Below are 19,167 nucleotides of genomic sequence, written 5' to 3' on the forward strand. Positions count from 1 at the left end.
TGCATTTCCTCATCCTAAGTTATTTAAAACATAAAGCAGTTTTTAATTCAAATGCCTAATTCTAATTCTTTTGAAGATTTGCTTTCATTAATTGTGAGTTGATCTTGGCTAAAGATTTGTTTTAACTGTTAGCTGACCTGTTGTGACTCTTTTATTTTTATATTTTATGTTAAAAAATAAATACATGAATTCTGAAATTATGTATTTATTTCTAAGCCTTTTATTATCATACCTACATGGAAGTTAGTGAGTTATGAATAAATAAAATATATATTTAGTTTGAGAAAAGTTGCCAAATTATGTACTTTAGAGATACCCTGTTTTAGGAGGGGAGCACACTTCTTTTTGATCCATGAATATCTTCTGCTGTGTCAAGAATTACAATATAGAAAACAGGTCAAGGATGTTTATTTAGGTCAGCAATAATGAAACCACGATAGCCTCGTCCACCATTGTGAGTGGGAATTTTCCATCACTTTAATGTAGTGACAAACATTCCTCATATCTTTTATTATCTGACATTTACTTTTACTTGCAGGCTGTCCATCCATATGGATGATGAACTTCGACACATTGCACAGAATTCTCTCCAGGGCCTACTTGTTGACTTTGTTGACTGGCGGGAGGATGTACTCTTTGGTTTCACTAATTTTCTGCTACGTGAAGTGAATGATATGCATCATACCCTTCTTGATACTTCACTGAAGTTGCTGCTACAATTGCTTACACAATGGAAGCTTGTCATACACACTCCAGGAAAAGCTTCTGAGCAGGCTAAAACCAGATCTGCAGAGGTATGCAATCAAGAGATGTGTGTCCTAACATTTTTGCTAATTGAAGGCAGAAATTATGTTCCTTGATAATGCTGTGGTTTGTGTGTTTTGTATTTACTCACCTGAGAAGTATTCACTGTGCAAAATTTTTTTTAGGTAATTAGTTCACGTGTCTTTTGAGGACAGCCATGTCCTTGTGTAATACAGCAGATGTTGTTGTTGAGCAACATAAGAGAATGCATGTCAAACTGAAATATGCACATCAACAAAAGCATATAAAGGGAAGTATGTGTATGTAGATGTGGCAGAAGGACATTTTCCCAGGGCTGAAACAGATTGATAATGCTAGTGGGAACGCTGTGAAGAGTGAAGTGGATCTTCTTTTCCCTTGGTTGATTCAGAAACATCAAAGAACCTGATTGTTACCTTAGCTTGCTGTCTCCATGTGTTACAAACATATCTGGGAACTGAACAGCTTTTCTCCTGCTTCTCCCATCTGCACTGTCCCACAGATATTTTCATTATAAGAACTGATTTTTAGGCTTCTTATCTTGTCAACTAATCACACGGAGTATGTTTTCCTTTGGGCAAACAAGATGTGTGTTTTATATCACAGAGGAACATTAATTAATAGGTAATAACAGGAGTACATACAAATGTAGAAAAGAGAATTCTCACATACTTTTTGTTACATATATTGTTATACTTTACTAGTGGGGTTGGGTTCTAGAGGCCACCTACCTAAGGTGTTGGCTGCTGCAGGACCAAAGGAGGACCTGAGGACATGCTATCTGGAGTAGAAAAAGTGTGGTGTTCACCATCTGACTGATTCATTCATTCATTTTTTAGTGGAGGGTGGAAAAAAGTGGGTAGATTAATTGAAAATTAGAGGAAAGGATTTGTCCAAAGGACTCTGCTCATACATTACTTTTGTGGAACCAAAAAGCTACGAAATTTGATTGTTTGAGAGAATATGTCAAGTTTCCCCATCTGGCATCCTCATGGCCTCTGCATTTTGAATCTTTATATGTCCTAGTTAATAGAATATTTCTTGGAGACCTGGTTTGCAAACACCACTTCTCCATTTCCCCCCCCTTGAACTGTTCTACAGTTGATACCAAACGGATCCAGCCACAGGATGCAGTCTGAAAGGAGCCCCTATTCCAATGTCCTGCATGCAGTTGAAGGATTCGCTCTGGTTCTGCTGTGCAGTTTCCAGGTGGCGACACGGAAATTGGCTGTTCTAATCCTCCGAGAAATCCGTTCCTTATTCTTGGCCCTTGGCCAGGCAGAGGTAGGATTTTTCTCTTCTGGAGCTTTGAGTTGAAATTTCCTGAAGATAAAGCTCAGAACTGCTATTACCGTTGCTTTTAGTGTAATTGCTGCAGTGTAGCAGGTATGCGCTCAGTTTATAGAAACGCATTTGATCTCAGCTTACTGTTTCTATTTGCCTTAACTCTGCAAACCTTTCTGTGGACTCAACAAGGTAACATGAATGGCAAATGCCTTGTATAAGAATATGAAGGGAAATGTACAGCAGCTTCTATTTTCTCTTGGAATTATGTGAATGTAAAATACACTGTAAAACCTTTTCTATAGCATGGGCCTTTTTTGTATTGTCAAGATTATAAATTTATATTGGAAATGAAACCCATTCCTGTGCCATCCCTTTGTGAGTGAAAAAACCCACAGCATAAGACACCTTTCAGATCATTCACATATATTTTCCTTCTATAGTAAAGACCTCTAAGTCTTTTTTATGGGTACAGAAATATGGAGAGTCACGTTGTGTACTGGCGGTCACAGCTCAGTGAGCCATCTAAATGCCTAAGAACACAAATATGTGTTTTCATGGCAAAGGAATGCTTCAATAAACAGTAAGCTAATTTTTCAGTCTTTTGATACTAGCTATCCAAAGTCATTTGGGATTTTCTGATATGTGCTTTTGTTCTCTAAGCAGTGAGCTATAGCCACAAATTAACTTCATTTCAAACCACAGCTTGGATCTGGTTCTGAGATTAATTTGGAAAAGACAAAATGTACCCATCGTTAACAATGAACATTTTTAGCTACTTCAGAATCATGTCATAATTTTTAGATGTTTCTGTTGCATATCCCAGAAACATAAGAAGGGAAATAATTTGGTCAGAAGAGTAAACTTGTATTCTCTGTGTTATTCAGGATGATGACAGACCTATGATTGATGTCATGGATCAGTTGAGTTCTTCTATTCTTGAAAGCTTTATTCATGTGGCTGTTTCAGACTCAGTAAGTACTACTTTACTGTTACTGCTTATGTTTGCATAACAAATATTAGACATGAAATACTAAAAATTATACTACTAAAAAAATCAAAGAAATCATAGAACTTTACTGCTCCAGCCATCTACCCAAGAGCTCCAAGGCTCCACAATGTCCCAGACAATCTGTTCCATGAAAGTAATGATACTATGGATATGGAAGATACTGCATACAGAAAAAAGAACAGTTGGGAAAGTCATATTGCTAGCACCACCTAATGCTGGAGGCAGTCATTGCTATCATCTGTTTGAGAAGGGAATCAGCTTCAGCCCCCTTGTGTCCTCAGGAAGTGGCCCTGCCTGCACACCTGAGCATAAGCTCCAGAGTAATTCACAGCAGGGGTGAAGCTCTCCTTTTGCTCTCTCATGGGTCTGATGTGTCTGACATGCATCAGAGGAAGCAGAGATTGAGCATTTTAAATAAAAAAGTGTCAGTAGAAGAACTGATACATAAGACGACTCATTTTGCATGCTGTCCTAGAGATTAGTGAAAAGCCCATTTCCAGAGGGCAGGAACAATCAGTTTGGGGCACTTTTCAGCCTGATTGAGTTTAAAGCAACAAATGATCCTGTCCACATTGAGTGCCCTTTCCAGGGCACTTTTGGATTTGTGGATTTGAGCCACATGTTTTGTACTCAAAAAAGTAACTCCAGCCAACAGCTAAGCCTCACACAACTGCTCACTCACTTCCCCCAGTGGGATTGGGGAGACAATCAGAAGGGTCAAAGCTGGAGAACTCCTGGGTTGATATGCAGACAGTTTAACTGGGAAAGCAAAAGCCATGCACACAAGCAAAGCAAAACAAGCAATTAATTCACCCGTTCCCATGGGCAGGCAGGTGTTCAGCCATCTCCAGGAGAGCAGGGCCCCATCACATATATCGGTGTCTCGGGAAGGCAAATGTCTTCACTCCAAACGTCCCTCTTCCTTCTTCTTCCCCCACTTTATACACTGAGCATGATGTCATATGGTATGGAATCTCCCTTTGGTCAGGTGGGGTCACCTGTCCTGGCTGTGTCTCCCCCCAGCCTCCCAAGCACCCCCAGCATCCTCACCAGCATGGCAGTACAAGAAGCAGAAAAGGCCTTGGCTCTGTGCAAGTCCTGCTCAGCAACAACAAAAACATCTCTGTATTATCAACCATGTGTTCAGCACAAATCAAAACACAGCCCCATACCAGTCACTGTGAAGAAAATAAACTACCCCAGCCAAAACCAGCAGAGAAGGGGACATTAAACTGGTGGGGAGTTGGGTCCCTGTGCATCTGGGAACAGAAACTGAACAAGAAAGAGACATTCTGACTTCATAATACAGGAATAAGGAAATTTGTCTGAAAGAACAGAACCTGGGTTTGGGTGTTGCAGTTTTTGGAGGCCAAGGTTTGAATTTTGTGCTTTCATTCTGTTCATTAATAATAAAGCAAAGCAAATGTGTTGCCTCTGTGCCTGGTTTCTGAGTAGCACAGCAAGGAGTGTTAATTTATCTTTTCTCTCCACAGACAACAATTCCATTAACACACAGCGTGGATTTGCAGTGGCTGGTGGAGTGGAATGCTGTCCTAGTGAATAGCCATTATGATGTGAAAAGTCCTTCCCATGTCTGGATTTTTGCACAGTCCGTTAAAGACCCGTGGGTTCTCTGCCTTTTCAGTTTTCTGAGGCAGGAGAATCTCCCAAAGCATTGTCCTACAGCACTCAGCTATGCTTGGCCATACGCCTTCACGAGGCTACAGCTGATAATGCCTCTTGTGGATCCAAAGTAAGTGGCAATCTGAATTTCACTTTCTTTTGTATGGGCTGTGTGATTTTAATGTAAACTTTTCTTTGGTCTTGTGTTTGAGTATCAGTCCACTCATCCTGCAAGGTGTCACACAGAAATTGGTGCTACACAGGTTTGAGTTTTGTAATTGTAGCTTGTATGGTGGAAAGCTCCCATTTTCTACCTTTGTTTCCTGTCTTATGTCATGTTGAATTGCAGCTGATAGATACATAGCATGATTTATTCCCTCTTAAAATGTTTTAAAATATTTTAATTAAGACTTTGGTACTTGTAATTAAGACTGGAAGATTGTTTTAAGAATTATAATTAATTTTTAAATTCTAGTATTCCTGTTAATGCAAAGAAAACAAGCACAGCAAGCAGTGGAGACAACTATGTTACTTTGTGGAGGAACTACCTTATTCTGTGTTTTGGAGTAGCAAAGCCCAGTATTATGAGCCCAGGACACCTGCGTGCTTCAACACCCGAGATCATGGCTACCACTCCTGATGGAACCATGAACTACGATAACAAGGTGATGCAACCTGCTACAAGTAAACTATTCCTTTAGGAGAATTTAAAGCTGCATCTGCATGCAAAACCCTATCCTGATGAAAGTATTTCAGTTAGGGAATGTTTTGATATATGCAAACTACATAACAAATATAATTAACAACTAAAACATCTGTATGATATGATGTGTTGATAAATATTTGGCAAGAGTCATGGTGCTTTCAATATTTTTTTTTTTTTTTTTTGCATTCTGGGTGATGTGCATTCAAAATATAGAAGGTCTGAACATGTGTTTTGAAGTTAACTTTCATTTGTCATCTCCTTTCTTTCTTTCTTTGTAGAACACTCCAATTCGTAAATTTAAAACATTAGGAAATAAAGCAGATTTCAAATGCAAATTGTATTCCTGTTGGATGTATGCCTGTCAGAAGCAATAATATATAAAATATACTTCCAAGTAGTAGCAACCTGAGAGGAGCAGTAGCTTCACAAATGCAATTACTGGAATATTTAATGAAGCAACAAATAAAATAAAAAACAAATAAAATAAATTGCAATAATTTGTACTAAAGCAAAGAGATTTCCCAGATGTATTTACTTGTTAGATATTATTGAGATGATTGTCAGGTAGCAGACATCCAGTTAGACTGGTCGATTGATATCTGTAATTGTAAAATCATTCCAGCATGTTTTAAAAATATGTATTGATTCTCAGACAATGTTTGTAAAAAAAATGTGTTTACTTTATATTGATATCCTGAGAAATTCAACAATATTTTAATATATTTTAGGCTATTGGAACTCCATCTGTTGGAGTCTTACTAAAGCAGCTAGTTCCTTTGATGAGACTTGAAAGCATAGAAATAACAGAATCACTTGTATTAGGATTTGGAAGAACAAATTCGCTTGTTTTCAGGTACTTCTCCACTTACCATATTCTCAGTTATTTACCTATAATACAAGTGTTTTATTTTTGTTGTAACTTAAATATATATTTAAAATTTTATTTGCACTTTAGAGCTTCATTTTTATATGTTGGATAAAATATTTATGCTTTTCAAAGGACATTAGATTTTTTTAATAAGTATTTATGGTTTTTTGATTTAGGGAATTAGTGGAAGAGCTCCACCCACTAATGAAGGAAGCCCTAGAAAGAAGACCAGAGGTTAGTTGCAAAAATCAAATGTACTAGTTTTTTTAAATGAAAAATTATTTTTAAAATAGTAATTCTGTCTGTTTGAAATACAAATATATTCTTTTGTACTAACTGGAAAATTAATTCTGTTTCCAACAAGAATTTTATTAATTGCATAATTTAAAATAATTCCATTAAAACCTAGTTTAATTTAAATTCTCTCAGTGATCTGAAATGTAGAATATAGAATTCCATTCTGAGGAAAAATTTCCCATCCAATATGGAACCTCCTGATACAGAAATTGCATATATTGGAAATTCACTTAAAGTATCTGAAAAAAAAAAAAAAAGCTTTAACACAGCTGGGCTACAAGCACATTTTGTAGCAGCTTTTAGATGTGCTTTTATTTTCAGGGCAGGCAGGGTTACCTATTTCAACTTCATGGAATCACAGAATCACAGCATGGCTGGAAAGGACCAAACCTCCCTGCTCAGGCAGGGTCATCCTGGATCACATGGCGCAGGATTCATTCCAAATACGTTCAGTTAACTGACAAATTCCATCAGTTTTCATTATAGTGCTCTCTTTAGGTACAAGAGAAGGTAGTGCTGGAAGGGTTCCCAACAGATCTTCCAACCCACACAAGAGAGAATTCTATGTTCTTAAAAACCTCTGGTGGTAAAATCTGTAGCCTCAGTAAGCAGTTTTGTTGCAGGATGTTGTCTTTGCAGCTAAACAGAAAAGCCATACGGAGAGCTTCAGTACTGGACTCAAATTCTGCTCAGTTTTCCCTCCTTGACTCAGTTTTGAACCATTCCATCTGGCTCCAAGATAGAAATCTGAGATGGCTCATGGACAATTCTTAATAATTCTGTGTCTGGTAAACATCCACAATCGTTTCCATTCTGCATTGCTTCACACCTCAATTCTATTGTGTGGCTTCCATCCCTATGAAGTCGCTGATTTGAAGGTCACCTGTTTTGATACTGGGCAGAAGTGAAGTAATACATCTTTGTGCAGCCAATTGCCTCTGCATTTTCAATGTGCACCATTTAAGACAACTTAGACTTGAAAATCCTTTTCTGGGGACATACATATCCAGTGTACCCTCAGGAAAGGAATTGAAAGAATTCAGAAGTTTACTGTATGCAGCAAGAACAAATTCAGCACATGGAATTGTCACTAGAGGAATATGAGAACAAGAGACTGTGATTTTAATTCCTGTATTTTCCCTGATATGAATAAATGGGACACCTTCCTGCAAAGCAGTGCCACCTGGAAACCCAGCAGTGACTGTATGGGCTGTGTGGCTGTAGGGCTCATGGCAAGCCTCCATGTCAGCAGGCAGGTGTCCAACACACCAGAAACAACGTCCTTGAACATATGCTGTGACTAGGAGGAGAATTCCCAGTATGGCCAAGAACTGCAGGGATAAACCAAAATGGACATTACACAAGATCCGCCCTGTGGGTGCTGGCACAGAGCTTTGCCAGATCACCTCTGACACTGCTGCAGGAGGCAGCTGTGTCTGGTAAATACTGTATTAAAGCTGCTTTTTTCTCAACATGTGCTTCCTGGAGCCTTAAAGGTGTAACAGGAGAAAAACAGGGCTCAAGTCAAATGGCATAATAACTGGAATAAAACCTTTGGCTGGGATGCTGCAATTCTGCCAATTCTGGGTCAGAATACCAGACAAAGCATCATTTTGTTCTCCCACACATCTACTGCTGGCCATGGACAGAGCCAGAGTTCTAGAAGAGATAAGCCTTTGATTTTAGTCTTGCTCAGTTTTGAAGAGCAAAATCTGCATTTTCTCTGAGCTTTTCTTGTTTCTTTGAGTGCAACGCAGCTTTTTTACCTTCTCATGTGTTTTTTGCTTAGGATTGATGCAGAATACAAACAAGTAAATTTAGCCTTTCAGCAAAGAGCAGGCCTTGTTTCATTCACGTCCTTCCAGGAAAGACAGAAGACAGAAAGGACAGCTTTCTAGAAGACAGAGAGATACAATGAGCCAGTTAACAGCCATGCAGTCCTGTTCTGTGGGAGGGATTCATTACTGTGGGCAAAACCCCTGCAGTCAACACACCCAGTACTGGACTGGAGTGGTGTCTGCAGGGAGCTCACTTGAATGTGAGTGATGGTGTGCTGCAGCATTGCCAAGTTCAGGAATGGCTAATCACTAAGGTACCTTCCTTAGGTCTGGATGTACATTCTCTACTATAAATGCCTCCAGCACCCAAACTAGATGACATTAAACTAACATGAATATCCCTGTTACCTGAAGATAGCATGGGTTTTTGCTACAGGAACCTTGAATATTAGTTATTTTTGTCCAGTATTTCATTATTTAATTTCCACATTTTCAATAAGTACTAAGGCAGTTGTTAATATTTTTTCCAAGAATATTTACAAAGACAAAAAATTTATCATATTCAGTTCCTTGTTGATGTATAAGCGCAATGATATAGCGCAATATCCAAAAGTACTTGGGTTCCTTTGTGAAGAAAATTCTTGAACTGGAATTCTTAAATCTCACTGTGATACTGGCATTTCTAAAGCTACTAGTTTTTTATGTGTACACCTATGCATATAAACATGGTTGTTATTTTAAATTCCAAGAACAAGAAACGTCGAGAACGGCGAGATCTACTAAGACTGCAGCTACTGCGAATTTTTGAACTTCTTGCTGATGCTGGTGTTATAAGTGACAGGTAGGACTATCACTCTTCATAAATACTGGATTTTTACATGAAACAATTTTCAGTGTTTGCCACACTGAGATTATGTCAGTATGTTCTTTGAGGAATTGTGTCGTCTATCAGATATGGAGAGATTTGCATGCGTTTCTGCAGAAAACTGTAGCATAACTACTCTGTTATTCTATATTAATGTGCAATTTTCCTTTATGCTAGTACAAATGGAGCCTTAGAAAGAGATACATTAGCCCTTGGAGCCTTGTTCTTAGAGTATGTTGATCTGACTCGCATGCTTTTGGAGGCTGAAAATGATAAAGAAGTTGAGATCCTTAAGGATATGAGAGCACATTTCAGTGCAATGATTGCCAACTTGATACAGTGTGTTCCAGGTATGGAGCTAAATTATGCATTTAATATAAGTATTGGAAAAGTAATTTTTTTGTTTCTTTTTTTTTTGTCTATGCTTTTTTCCCTGCTTTTGAATTTTCATATAATGAATGTAAAGTGGAATGTAGAAAAAGAAAATGCTCAGAAGTCCACTAAGACTGAAATAAAAATACCAATAAAGCTTGATGAAGCTTCTAATAGTCATGTCTTAGAATCACCTCTTTAAAAGCCTAGCAAAGAAATTGTCTGTGACCTCCAGGGGCTCCAGTTTTCTTCTTATTATTTTCTCCCATCTGACTTGATTGCCAGACTCTTCATAAACTCAGACAGACCTTAAAAAATACAAGTACATGCAGACAATGTGTAATATTAAATGCAGTGAAAACCTTGCCCAAGGTGTTGAGACATTATCCCATGTTACCTGACTCAACTGTATCACAAAGATTTATCCAGTTGATTTCATGCTTTTTATATATTGCAATATCACTTCAGAAATATAACATAATTACATTAGCAAAAAACAAAAGAAAAAGCCTCTGCTTTAAAGGCCTGAATGTAATTAATGGAAGATGAGGTCTGAGGCTTTTTTTTCATTTGCTCAGGTAATTCAGCTGTTCAGAATATATACCACATATTTGTCATAAACAAAGAGCAACCAAGTTTCTTTTATTTATTGCCCCTACCTTTTACTGTATTAGAGTGAGACACATGTATTGTTTAGGCTCACATTTAAAGAATCAGAAAAACCAAGTAAATATTTGCCATGAAAGGAGTGCAGGAGGCAGGGAAAAATGCTGATTTTATAATTAGATCCTTAAGTGCTTTTTTTCTATAGTCAGATGTACATGTTTATATGACTATACATTAATTCAAAACTGAAGTTTCTTAGAAATAAGATGCACCTTACTCACTTGGTTAGATTTTTTTAAGGAGCTTAGATACTTTGGAGTAAGTTCATGCTGAACATATAAAATCCCCTCTCTTGTTGTAGAAATTTGAAAATCATGTCATCATTGTGCCACATGAATGTGTATTTAATATTAACAAATCACAACTATTTCTATTTCTGTTCACTTAGTTCACCACAGGAGATTCCTCTTCCCTCAGCAGAGCTTGAGGCATCACCTGTTCATCTTATTCAGTCAGTGGGCAGGACCTTTCAGTATTATGTTCACACCACTGGACCGTTACAGTGACAGAAATCACCAGATTACAAGATATCAGTATTGTGCATTAAAGGTACTAAAATTTCACTATACAAAGCAGTAACAGCAGTTTTTTCAGTGAAAATACAAGTTGTTGTGGAGTCTATTTCCTTTTACTTCAAAGAAATTTGAATTTGCATACTTGATGCAAACTTGTATGCTCATATGCAAATGTACAGTGGTATCATAGAATATAGCACTGAAGTTAATTTTTTTTTCTTTGTTGACACTTTTCAAGGCTAATTATTTTAATAACCAGAGTGCATTTTGAAATTGTACTTAGCTGTTCATTAATGGGTTAGCAGATTCAGCAAGGAGCTCTTAGGCTCTGAAATTAGGTGTAGTTCAGATGCAGTACCTCAGGATACTGAATCTGTACCAATGTACAACTCAGGAATGCCTCCCACGCTTGCCTGGAGACATGCTCAGCAATAATGTACTTCTGTGGCAAAACTAGTTGCAACTCCCCTGCATGAGTAAGCTGGGAAAGCAATAGCTTACGTACTTATATAAGCTGCACCACTTGCTGTAAAACAGTTTTAACTTTTGTAGTAACATGCTATTGAAACATCTGAGTGTATTTTAATTGTTTTTGCAGCTTGATTTTGTGAATACTGGGTAAAATGATAAAATAGATCTTGAAGATAGTACTCTTCCCAAAATGCATTGAGCATGATCTGGAATCCACTAAAATCTGTAGGAAAATAATTATGGAATTCTACCAGTCAGTCAGCTGTTACCGATCTCACCATAGTTCCCTCCAAGCATTTCTGCAAGTGGCAAGTGGCAGTCCTGTTAGCCTGGACTGAAATCATTCTGAAAGGTTTGTTGTGCCACTGTTTGTGTGACTGAAGTTCCATGTGTTTCCAGGCCATGTCGGCTGTGCTCTGCTGTGGACCTGTGTTTGATAATGTGGGTCTTTCCCCCGATGGATATCTTTACAAATGGCTGGATAACATTCTGGCTTGTCAAGACTTACGTGTAAGTACTGACCAAAATGCCACACTGATGAGCAGTCACTCACTGTACTGAGTGAGTAAAGAGTTTGTAAAGTGTTTTCTTTCTTCTTAAAGAACATTAAATGGATTAATCTTGCCATTTTCCATTTCTGGGAAGATGGACTTGACTTTGTACCTACATAGTCATAGTTCTGTGTTTGTAGCTGACTCAACTGCCTCTGATTGAGGAGGAGTAGACTGGTGATTTATATCAAGTGGAGAGAGTGAGACAACTCTCACTTTCCCTTTTGGTATCTTGCACTTTGTCCTGCTGTTCTCCCTAAAACTCTCATACCAGCCCACATAACTCTGCTAAGGAAAGGCAAATAGCAGAATGTAAATAAATACATGTGATGCAGCTAGAGGTTAGAGGCTGTGTGAATGGTAATTGATTAGGAAAAAAAAAAGGTTGAACAATTTATAGAAAGGATGAATAGCTGCAGAGAAAATCCTTCAGAAATTACATGGGATTTTGGAATGTTGCTAGGGACCGAGCCATAAAGATATATGCAAGTTATAGGCAGTCTCTACAAGCAGTCACCTACACTTAGTGACAGAATATTAATAGGCATTGGTGTTTGCTGTGCCAGCACTACCCTGTACTGAAAGAACAAGAAGTCTAAGCCTTAGTTGTGATGTGTTTGTAGCAGTGGTGGTACCAGCATTAAGAGATTCACAGTCTGTAGGGAGAGTTGTTAGATTGATTGATTTAGTTGGATTAAACATACACGTTTTCAGTCTTGTAAAAGGTATTTTTCTTTGTCTGCCTTGCTTCTGTGTTAGTCCAAAGAAGAATAAACGTGAAAGTTTGTTGCTCCGTGAAATTCACATGAAGTAGGAAATAGTTAACAAGTCCGTTAATTGATATAAAAGGAAGTTGCCCAAGAACACTTACCAAGTATCTTAGATTTTCCAAAAATTCTGCTTTTTTTTTTGTCGTTGTGCCCAATTTTGGAACATTTATTTCATTCATGTAGTCTTTGTACATACCATTTTTTCAAGTGATGAGTATTGAAACCTGAGTCACATTCCAACTCTGCTGTCCCTAAAATAAATCAATTACAAATGTTCTGATTTCTACTTCCATACTTGAATTTTCAATTTCTGCCCTGTTTTGCCTGTGTCACTCTGAGAATTTTAGAGAATGAACGTATCTGACCACACCAATCATGTTTTGACATTTGTTCAGGTTCACCAGCTTGGCTGTGAAGTTGTAGTCCTGTTGCTAGAGCTGAATCCTGATCAAATCAATCTCTTCAACTGGGCAATAGATCGATGTTACACAGGATCATACCAGCTTGCCTCTGGGTGTTTCAAAGCCATTGCAACTGTGTGTGGAAGCAGGTATTAATTGATTTATTAATCTACACTTTCAAATGTAAAGAAAACTGGAGGTTCTGCTCACTGTGTTTTTAGGAGCTGTTGGTTACACACATATATTCTCAAACAGTTTTTGGGACTGTATCGCTTGATTTTCATGATTCCGAAAACAAAGGGATGTGCTTGGTAGAAGATGTTCTTACTATAGGTGCATTTGAAATCTGGGGAATTTTGATGCTATTTTGCTCAGAAAGATACAAACAAAACTACAACAGTTTTATTTAAATGTATGTCATAAATCTGTTTTCAAGAGATTTGGCATGGTTTTTAATTTAATTTATAAAAGGAAAAATGTTTTCAATGTCAATAGCTTGAAAGTCATTATTTTGACTTGTCATTATCTTGAAAGTCATGTTCTTTTTCTAAACTGGCTTTCATTTGATTTATTTAGTTCCTTTCCTGTGAACTGGTATCATCATTACTGCTAATGCTGAGCAAGCACAAAGCTACATGAGGAAATTAGTACAAATATTGCTTTTGTATCAGGCCTTCATAAAACTCTATCCCCTTTTTTCATTTTCAAAGACAAAATTTATAGAGAAATTAGATAATTCAACAAGTTTCATTTTATTAAAATAAATGTGAAAATTTACTCTTCAAAAACATAATTTGGCAAGATGTCTGATCAGCATAGAGAAATACTCAGTAGAGAAATAATTGGGATTTGGAAAATCAAAATAAGTCACAAATTTCATCGTTTTCCTGCAAAACGGTTTTGTTCTTGCAGGAACAACTAGACTAGAGGCTGCATTAAATGGAGGTTTTTAGAAATATGAATGGAATTTGGTGTTTGCAAATTCAGTGATGTTAACAGGGTTTTTATTTTAATGAACACAGAAACATTGCAGTTTCAGTCAGTCTTTTTTCCTCAAATTATGTTACCTGTGCCGCTGTGATCTAAAAATTATTCTTTTCCATTCTTACAGTAAAAATTGAGAGTATGATCTTTGTGATTTATTTTGAATGGAAAGTCCTCTTTCTAGCAAGCTGGGAATTTTTATTAATATTTAAAAGCTGTTAATAGTTTTTCCTCTATCATCTATCAAAATGTATCAGGAAACCACTGCTTAAACTGCCTGTAAAATGAGCAGCAATTGATGGTGTCCATCCAACTTTCTACAAAGCCACTTCCCTTCATTTCTTTTCTTTTTGTATTTGTTTTTTAAGCAGTGGAAGGGCAAAGAGCCAGTTACAGAGCTTGGCTTGCAGTCAGTATATGGAATGACCAAGAATGTCCCATGCCACACATGTATCTGCCATATTAAAAAGTCCAAATGGGCTTCCTGCAGCCCATCCAGGAGCACTGTAGCTGACATCTAGGGTGATAAATTGATGGTTCACAATTCAATCAATGCATTTACAAATCATCAGGAGAAAACAGAAACCTGTTTAGTGCAAATCCAGATATTGTGATGTGGGATTTACTCCTCCAACAATGTTCTCATTAAGTTAATACTTTGATATGTTTAACTTTAAAATTGACGTTGACTTTATAGATAGCAGACTTTGTGAAGCATTTCTTAGTGTTTACTCCTTGAAAGCAAAAACTTTTCATAGAATTGTCTAATACCTTAGAATGCTCATATCAGAGATAATGTCCTTTGTCCAAAGGGACTATTTTAATTGCATCTTCGCTTAAGAAATTCTTTATCCCTGGAAATTTTCATGCTCCCCATTTTCTTTCATGGGTGTCAGGCTGTCCTGTAAACAGTTTATGCTGTAAATTAAAATGAATCGACAGTCATAGACACAGGTATTCCATTTCTCATTGTGAGTAACTCAGTGCATTCCTAAGCATTGGTCCAAGGTAATTATAAATAATCCTTTCTTTCTTCCCATTCACCAGATGGTCCTTTGATCATCCAGTGTGTATTCATTAGAGCTCCCTTTCCCATATTCTGATGGTCGAAGAGAAAAAAGAAAGATGACATTCTCTTTAGACCATATTACAGAGTAAATCAGAGTGAATATAATCTGCATTCCTCACCAGCATTCACAAAAATGTTCTCTTTATTCTTCTAGGAACTATCCTTTTGATATCGTGACGCTTTTAAATTTGGTGCTGTTCAAGGCATCTGACACCAACAGAGAGATTTATGAAATTTCCATGCAACTTATGCAGGCACGTATCAGCTAATTTTTTTCCTCCTGCCCTTGGAGACTTTTTAGGTGAACTTCTTATGAAGTACTGTTATTTGTACATTAGTTTTGTTTTGAAAAGAAACAATCAGTTTTGTCTTGGCTATAAAAACTTACAAGAATATTTATGTAAAAATGAATGTTATCATGTCTTTCATATTTGGAGCATATACTCTGAAACATATAGAGCTTTCTCTGATAGCTAAACTTCAAATGCTGATATTTCCTGATTTAATAAATTTTTATTGTCACATTCCTTCTTTTTTTTCTTTTGTCTTTTATAGATCCTTGAATCAAAGCTTTTTGTTTATTCAAAAAAGGTAGCTGAGCAAAGACCAGGCAGTATCTTGTATGGGACACATGGTCCATTGCCACCTCTTTATAGTGTCTCACTTGCCCTTCTTTCGTATGAACTAGCAAGGATGTATCCTGAACTTACCCTTCCACTTTTTTCAGGTACCTGTATTTGTTTGACTTATTATCCCCTTTACATTTTTTACAAATGTTAGACTGCTACCATTTTGAACCACAGTTCTGTTTATAAATTTAGCTTGACCTGTTTTTATTCTGGTTCAGGTCAAATCAGATTTAGGAATCCAATATATATTTCCTAGAGGTATTCACACAAAGTACAGAAACCCTCTTTGGGGACTCTGTGCCACTCTGTGTGACCTTGGGGTAACTTTGAATTTACAAGTGTCCTGAGTGAGTTAAAACTACATTGGCAAACTCTACTATGATGGGTTCTCATGTGATTCTTCTTACACGTGGATTTACAAAGATCATCATTGTGAGGATGTATTTCTTCATTTTATATAAACATGACTTTAACTTTGGGCAGATTGATTGCCTGTGTCCAGTTCTACCAATGATTCAAATTACTCTGAGTGATCTCTACCTTTTGTTATTTGCCACATCTGCATGTCTCAGCACTTTTTTTTAATTTTACCAGAAATATATTTTTTTTCAAAATTACTGAAAAAAATGTTAATGCAGGAGCACCAATCAGAATTGAGGCCATTCCTGGGAACAATGATGTTTTGAGACACATCTATCTGGTTTAATCAATCTTTGTGTTGCTCTAGTTTTTAAATAGCAGAATGCAAATGTCTGTAATCGTGGGAATTTTTACTGGCTCTTAAAATCCCTTTATGTTGTTTTACTCAGTCTGTAGGGGCTGGAGGGAGGGTAAAGGAACAATACATCACCCTTACATTTCTCAGTGCCCAAGATACCATGAGTTATAAATAACTGGTATAGGGAAATTCTGATGGCTCATTTGTCATTAAGCAAATGCTGTTCATTATCTCTGTTACTCATGTTGCTGTTATGACTGTGTCATTTTAAAAAATCTCAGATATACCAGATATTACAGTCCAAGTGAGACATCCTTTCTATACATCTAGAATCATAAGGAGGAGAGAACAGTGTGTGTCTTCACAATTTTTAAAAACCAGGGAGTGAGTTAAAAAGGGAAATGTTTGCTGTACTGATTTTACAGAAGAGTTCTGGTACAGAGAGATAATGTGGTTCACTTTGGCAGGAAGCTGTATTTCTTATCCCAGATTTTCCAAATCCCTTTGCCTTACAGTGCCAGGGATTTTTTTTTTGTAAACTATATAAAGTGCTGTGTGCAAGCATTCCTGAACTGACAGCCAGCTATGAATTTCATAGACATTTCCACAGGAAGTAGGATCCCAATATATGCAAGATTTTTTTTTGTAAACTCAGTATAATAAGTGCCTTAGTATTTAAAGTATAGCTTAGAAACCTGGAGGCCAGTGAGGCATTTGTAATCTGCAGAACAGTTCTGTATATTCTCCAGAAGCTCTTGGAATTCTAGAGTAACCACCAGTAACTGAATGATCCTTTTTCCTCTTTACTGACACCCACCTTACTTAATATGCATCATGGCACAGTAACAAGGGTTGACTTTCTGTTTCTAAGCCCAGACTGAGTTAGTTATTTTAGACAGAAGATATGACCAATTGCTTGCTATTATGAAAGTAATTCCATGTTTCTCTTCAGGAAATTCAAGAATATGTTTTTTATGCTTGTAGTGTGCAAAGTAAAAACCATCAGGTAGTTTAAGAAATGTCAGAAACATGATTTAAACAGTGTATTTAGGGTTTAGATCATAAATTAATATGCTGTCCTTTTCAACTCTTACTGTTTTAGAGGTAAGCCAGCGATTTCCAACAACACATCCAAATGGAAGACAGATCATGCTTACCTATCTACTACCTTGGCTTCATAATATTGAACTGGTAGACAACAGACTGCTCCTCCCTGGCTCGAGCCCTACCACTCCAGAAGATGAACTGAAGGACAAGGAGGGGGAAATAGCAGTCACAAGTGGACTAAAAGGCAATGGCTGGGGGTCGCCTGAGGCCACCTCCCTGGTTCTTAATAATCTCATGTATATGACAGCCAAGGTAAAAAAAACAAATCAAACAAAAAAACTAACCTGTAAAATTTTTGTTTTTTCCCTCCAGTACCAGAAATTTTACACTGGAACAGCCTGTACCAATCAAATAAAACCCGCTTAATTTTAGGAATACTTGAATACTTTCTAAATTTATAGTCCTCAAGAATTTATGTTCTCTTATGATTTAAGTCCTTCTGTGGATCAGAACCTAAATAGTTTTAAATATACTTAATGCTCTGAAATCTGTCAGGTAGCTATTTAAAATACTGTTTTGTAAATTTTTACAGCATTTCACTGGGGGGTTTTTTGCATGAGAAAATGTTCTAAAAGAACATGCTTTGGTTTGGAAGTCTGCATATTTCAAGGAATGTATGCCTATGATTCTTTGCAGTATGGAGATGAAATTCCTGGACCAGAGATGGAAAATGTCTGGAATGCTTTGGCCAACAATGAAAAATGGAGTAACAACCTTAGGATAACTCTGCAGTTCCTCATTAGTTTGTGTGGTGTTAGCAGTGATACCATCCTTTTACCCTATGTAAGTCTTTGCACTTTATTTTATTTACTGCTTTACACAGGTTTATTTACTTTATTTACACAGGTTGTAGTGAAGGAAATGGCTATTACCTGCAGAAAATTAATTTCAGTATCAAAACCAAGAAATGCCAACACACTGTACAAAATTAAATAAGTACCAGGAAACTGAAATTCAAAGAAAAAAGAAATGGTGTAGTTTGAATCTTGGCCTGCAGCAGCAGAGCACACCCCATTGCAAGTGAGAGGTGGGTTTCTCTCAAGCAAAGAGAAACCTTGCATGTCTGTGAATGGGGACAGTAACAGAGACTGGCCTCAAATTGCCAGAAAATGCTACATCCTTTTCTTTAGCAGTCTAGAGCTTTACATGGGACATCTCAAAAGATGAAAGATAGTTAACCTTTTTAAGCTTACTATATCAGCTTCTGCCTCTACATGACTGTCATAAATTATCTAACAGTTGCTGCAATGTGCAACTCAAACTGTGCTGGATATTGTTATTATTCAAGTTAAAATAAAATCAGTGCTGTCTGAGAAAAACAGGCTACTTCCATTCCCATGTTCCTTATTGCTCAGTTGCTGAGTGAAACAGAATCTAAATTTAGTGAATTTTCCAGCCAAATTACAATATGGTTTTTTTAATAGTTAGCCTCTTTCCATTTATTTCCCTGAAATAAAACTGAAATTTATCTAAAAAGCCTCATAAACACACTTCATTTACAGATGCTAAAATAACTGTTTGCCCAAAGTGTTTATAGTGTCTGCTATGCATACTAGAATAAAGAAAATATAGAAGCCTGTAAAAATCCTCAAAATGTTGTTGTTGTTGTATCATAGGCATCATGTTTGTTTCTTTTCATTTGTAGGGTTTCCTGCTCTATATTCTCAAATCAATGTATATATATGTCTAGCTAGTCAA

At 36.9% G+C, this 19,167-nt stretch overlaps 1 protein-coding gene across 2 annotated transcripts in view; it reads left to right on the plus strand.

Annotated features, from left to right (window-relative positions):
• Nucleotides 1–19,167, plus strand: part of FRY (FRY microtubule binding protein) — a 157,405-nt gene that overhangs the window by 77,381 nt on the left and 60,857 nt on the right. For both annotated transcript variants that reach the window (XM_059492679.1, XM_059492689.1), the window contains exons 18-33: nucleotides 539–794; nucleotides 1,885–2,067; nucleotides 2,955–3,041; nucleotides 4,573–4,832; nucleotides 5,178–5,367; nucleotides 6,137–6,261; nucleotides 6,453–6,510; nucleotides 9,101–9,192; nucleotides 9,394–9,566; nucleotides 10,643–10,803; nucleotides 11,640–11,750; nucleotides 12,957–13,111; nucleotides 15,170–15,269; nucleotides 15,571–15,742; nucleotides 17,465–17,721; nucleotides 18,106–18,252. In XM_059492679.1, the coding sequence (XP_059348662.1) occupies nucleotides 539–794; nucleotides 1,885–2,067; nucleotides 2,955–3,041; nucleotides 4,573–4,832; nucleotides 5,178–5,367; nucleotides 6,137–6,261; nucleotides 6,453–6,510; nucleotides 9,101–9,192; nucleotides 9,394–9,566; nucleotides 10,643–10,803; nucleotides 11,640–11,750; nucleotides 12,957–13,111; nucleotides 15,170–15,269; nucleotides 15,571–15,742; nucleotides 17,465–17,721; nucleotides 18,106–18,252 (2,527 nt within the window). The remainder of the gene's footprint in view (nucleotides 1–538; nucleotides 795–1,884; nucleotides 2,068–2,954; nucleotides 3,042–4,572; nucleotides 4,833–5,177; nucleotides 5,368–6,136; nucleotides 6,262–6,452; nucleotides 6,511–9,100; nucleotides 9,193–9,393; nucleotides 9,567–10,642; nucleotides 10,804–11,639; nucleotides 11,751–12,956; nucleotides 13,112–15,169; nucleotides 15,270–15,570; nucleotides 15,743–17,464; nucleotides 17,722–18,105; nucleotides 18,253–19,167) is intronic.

The sequence above is a fragment of the Ammospiza nelsoni genome, chromosome 2 (assembly GCF_027579445.1).
Source record: "Ammospiza nelsoni isolate bAmmNel1 chromosome 2, bAmmNel1.pri, whole genome shotgun sequence".
Lineage (NCBI taxonomy): Eukaryota > Metazoa > Chordata > Aves > Passeriformes > Passerellidae > Ammospiza > Ammospiza nelsoni.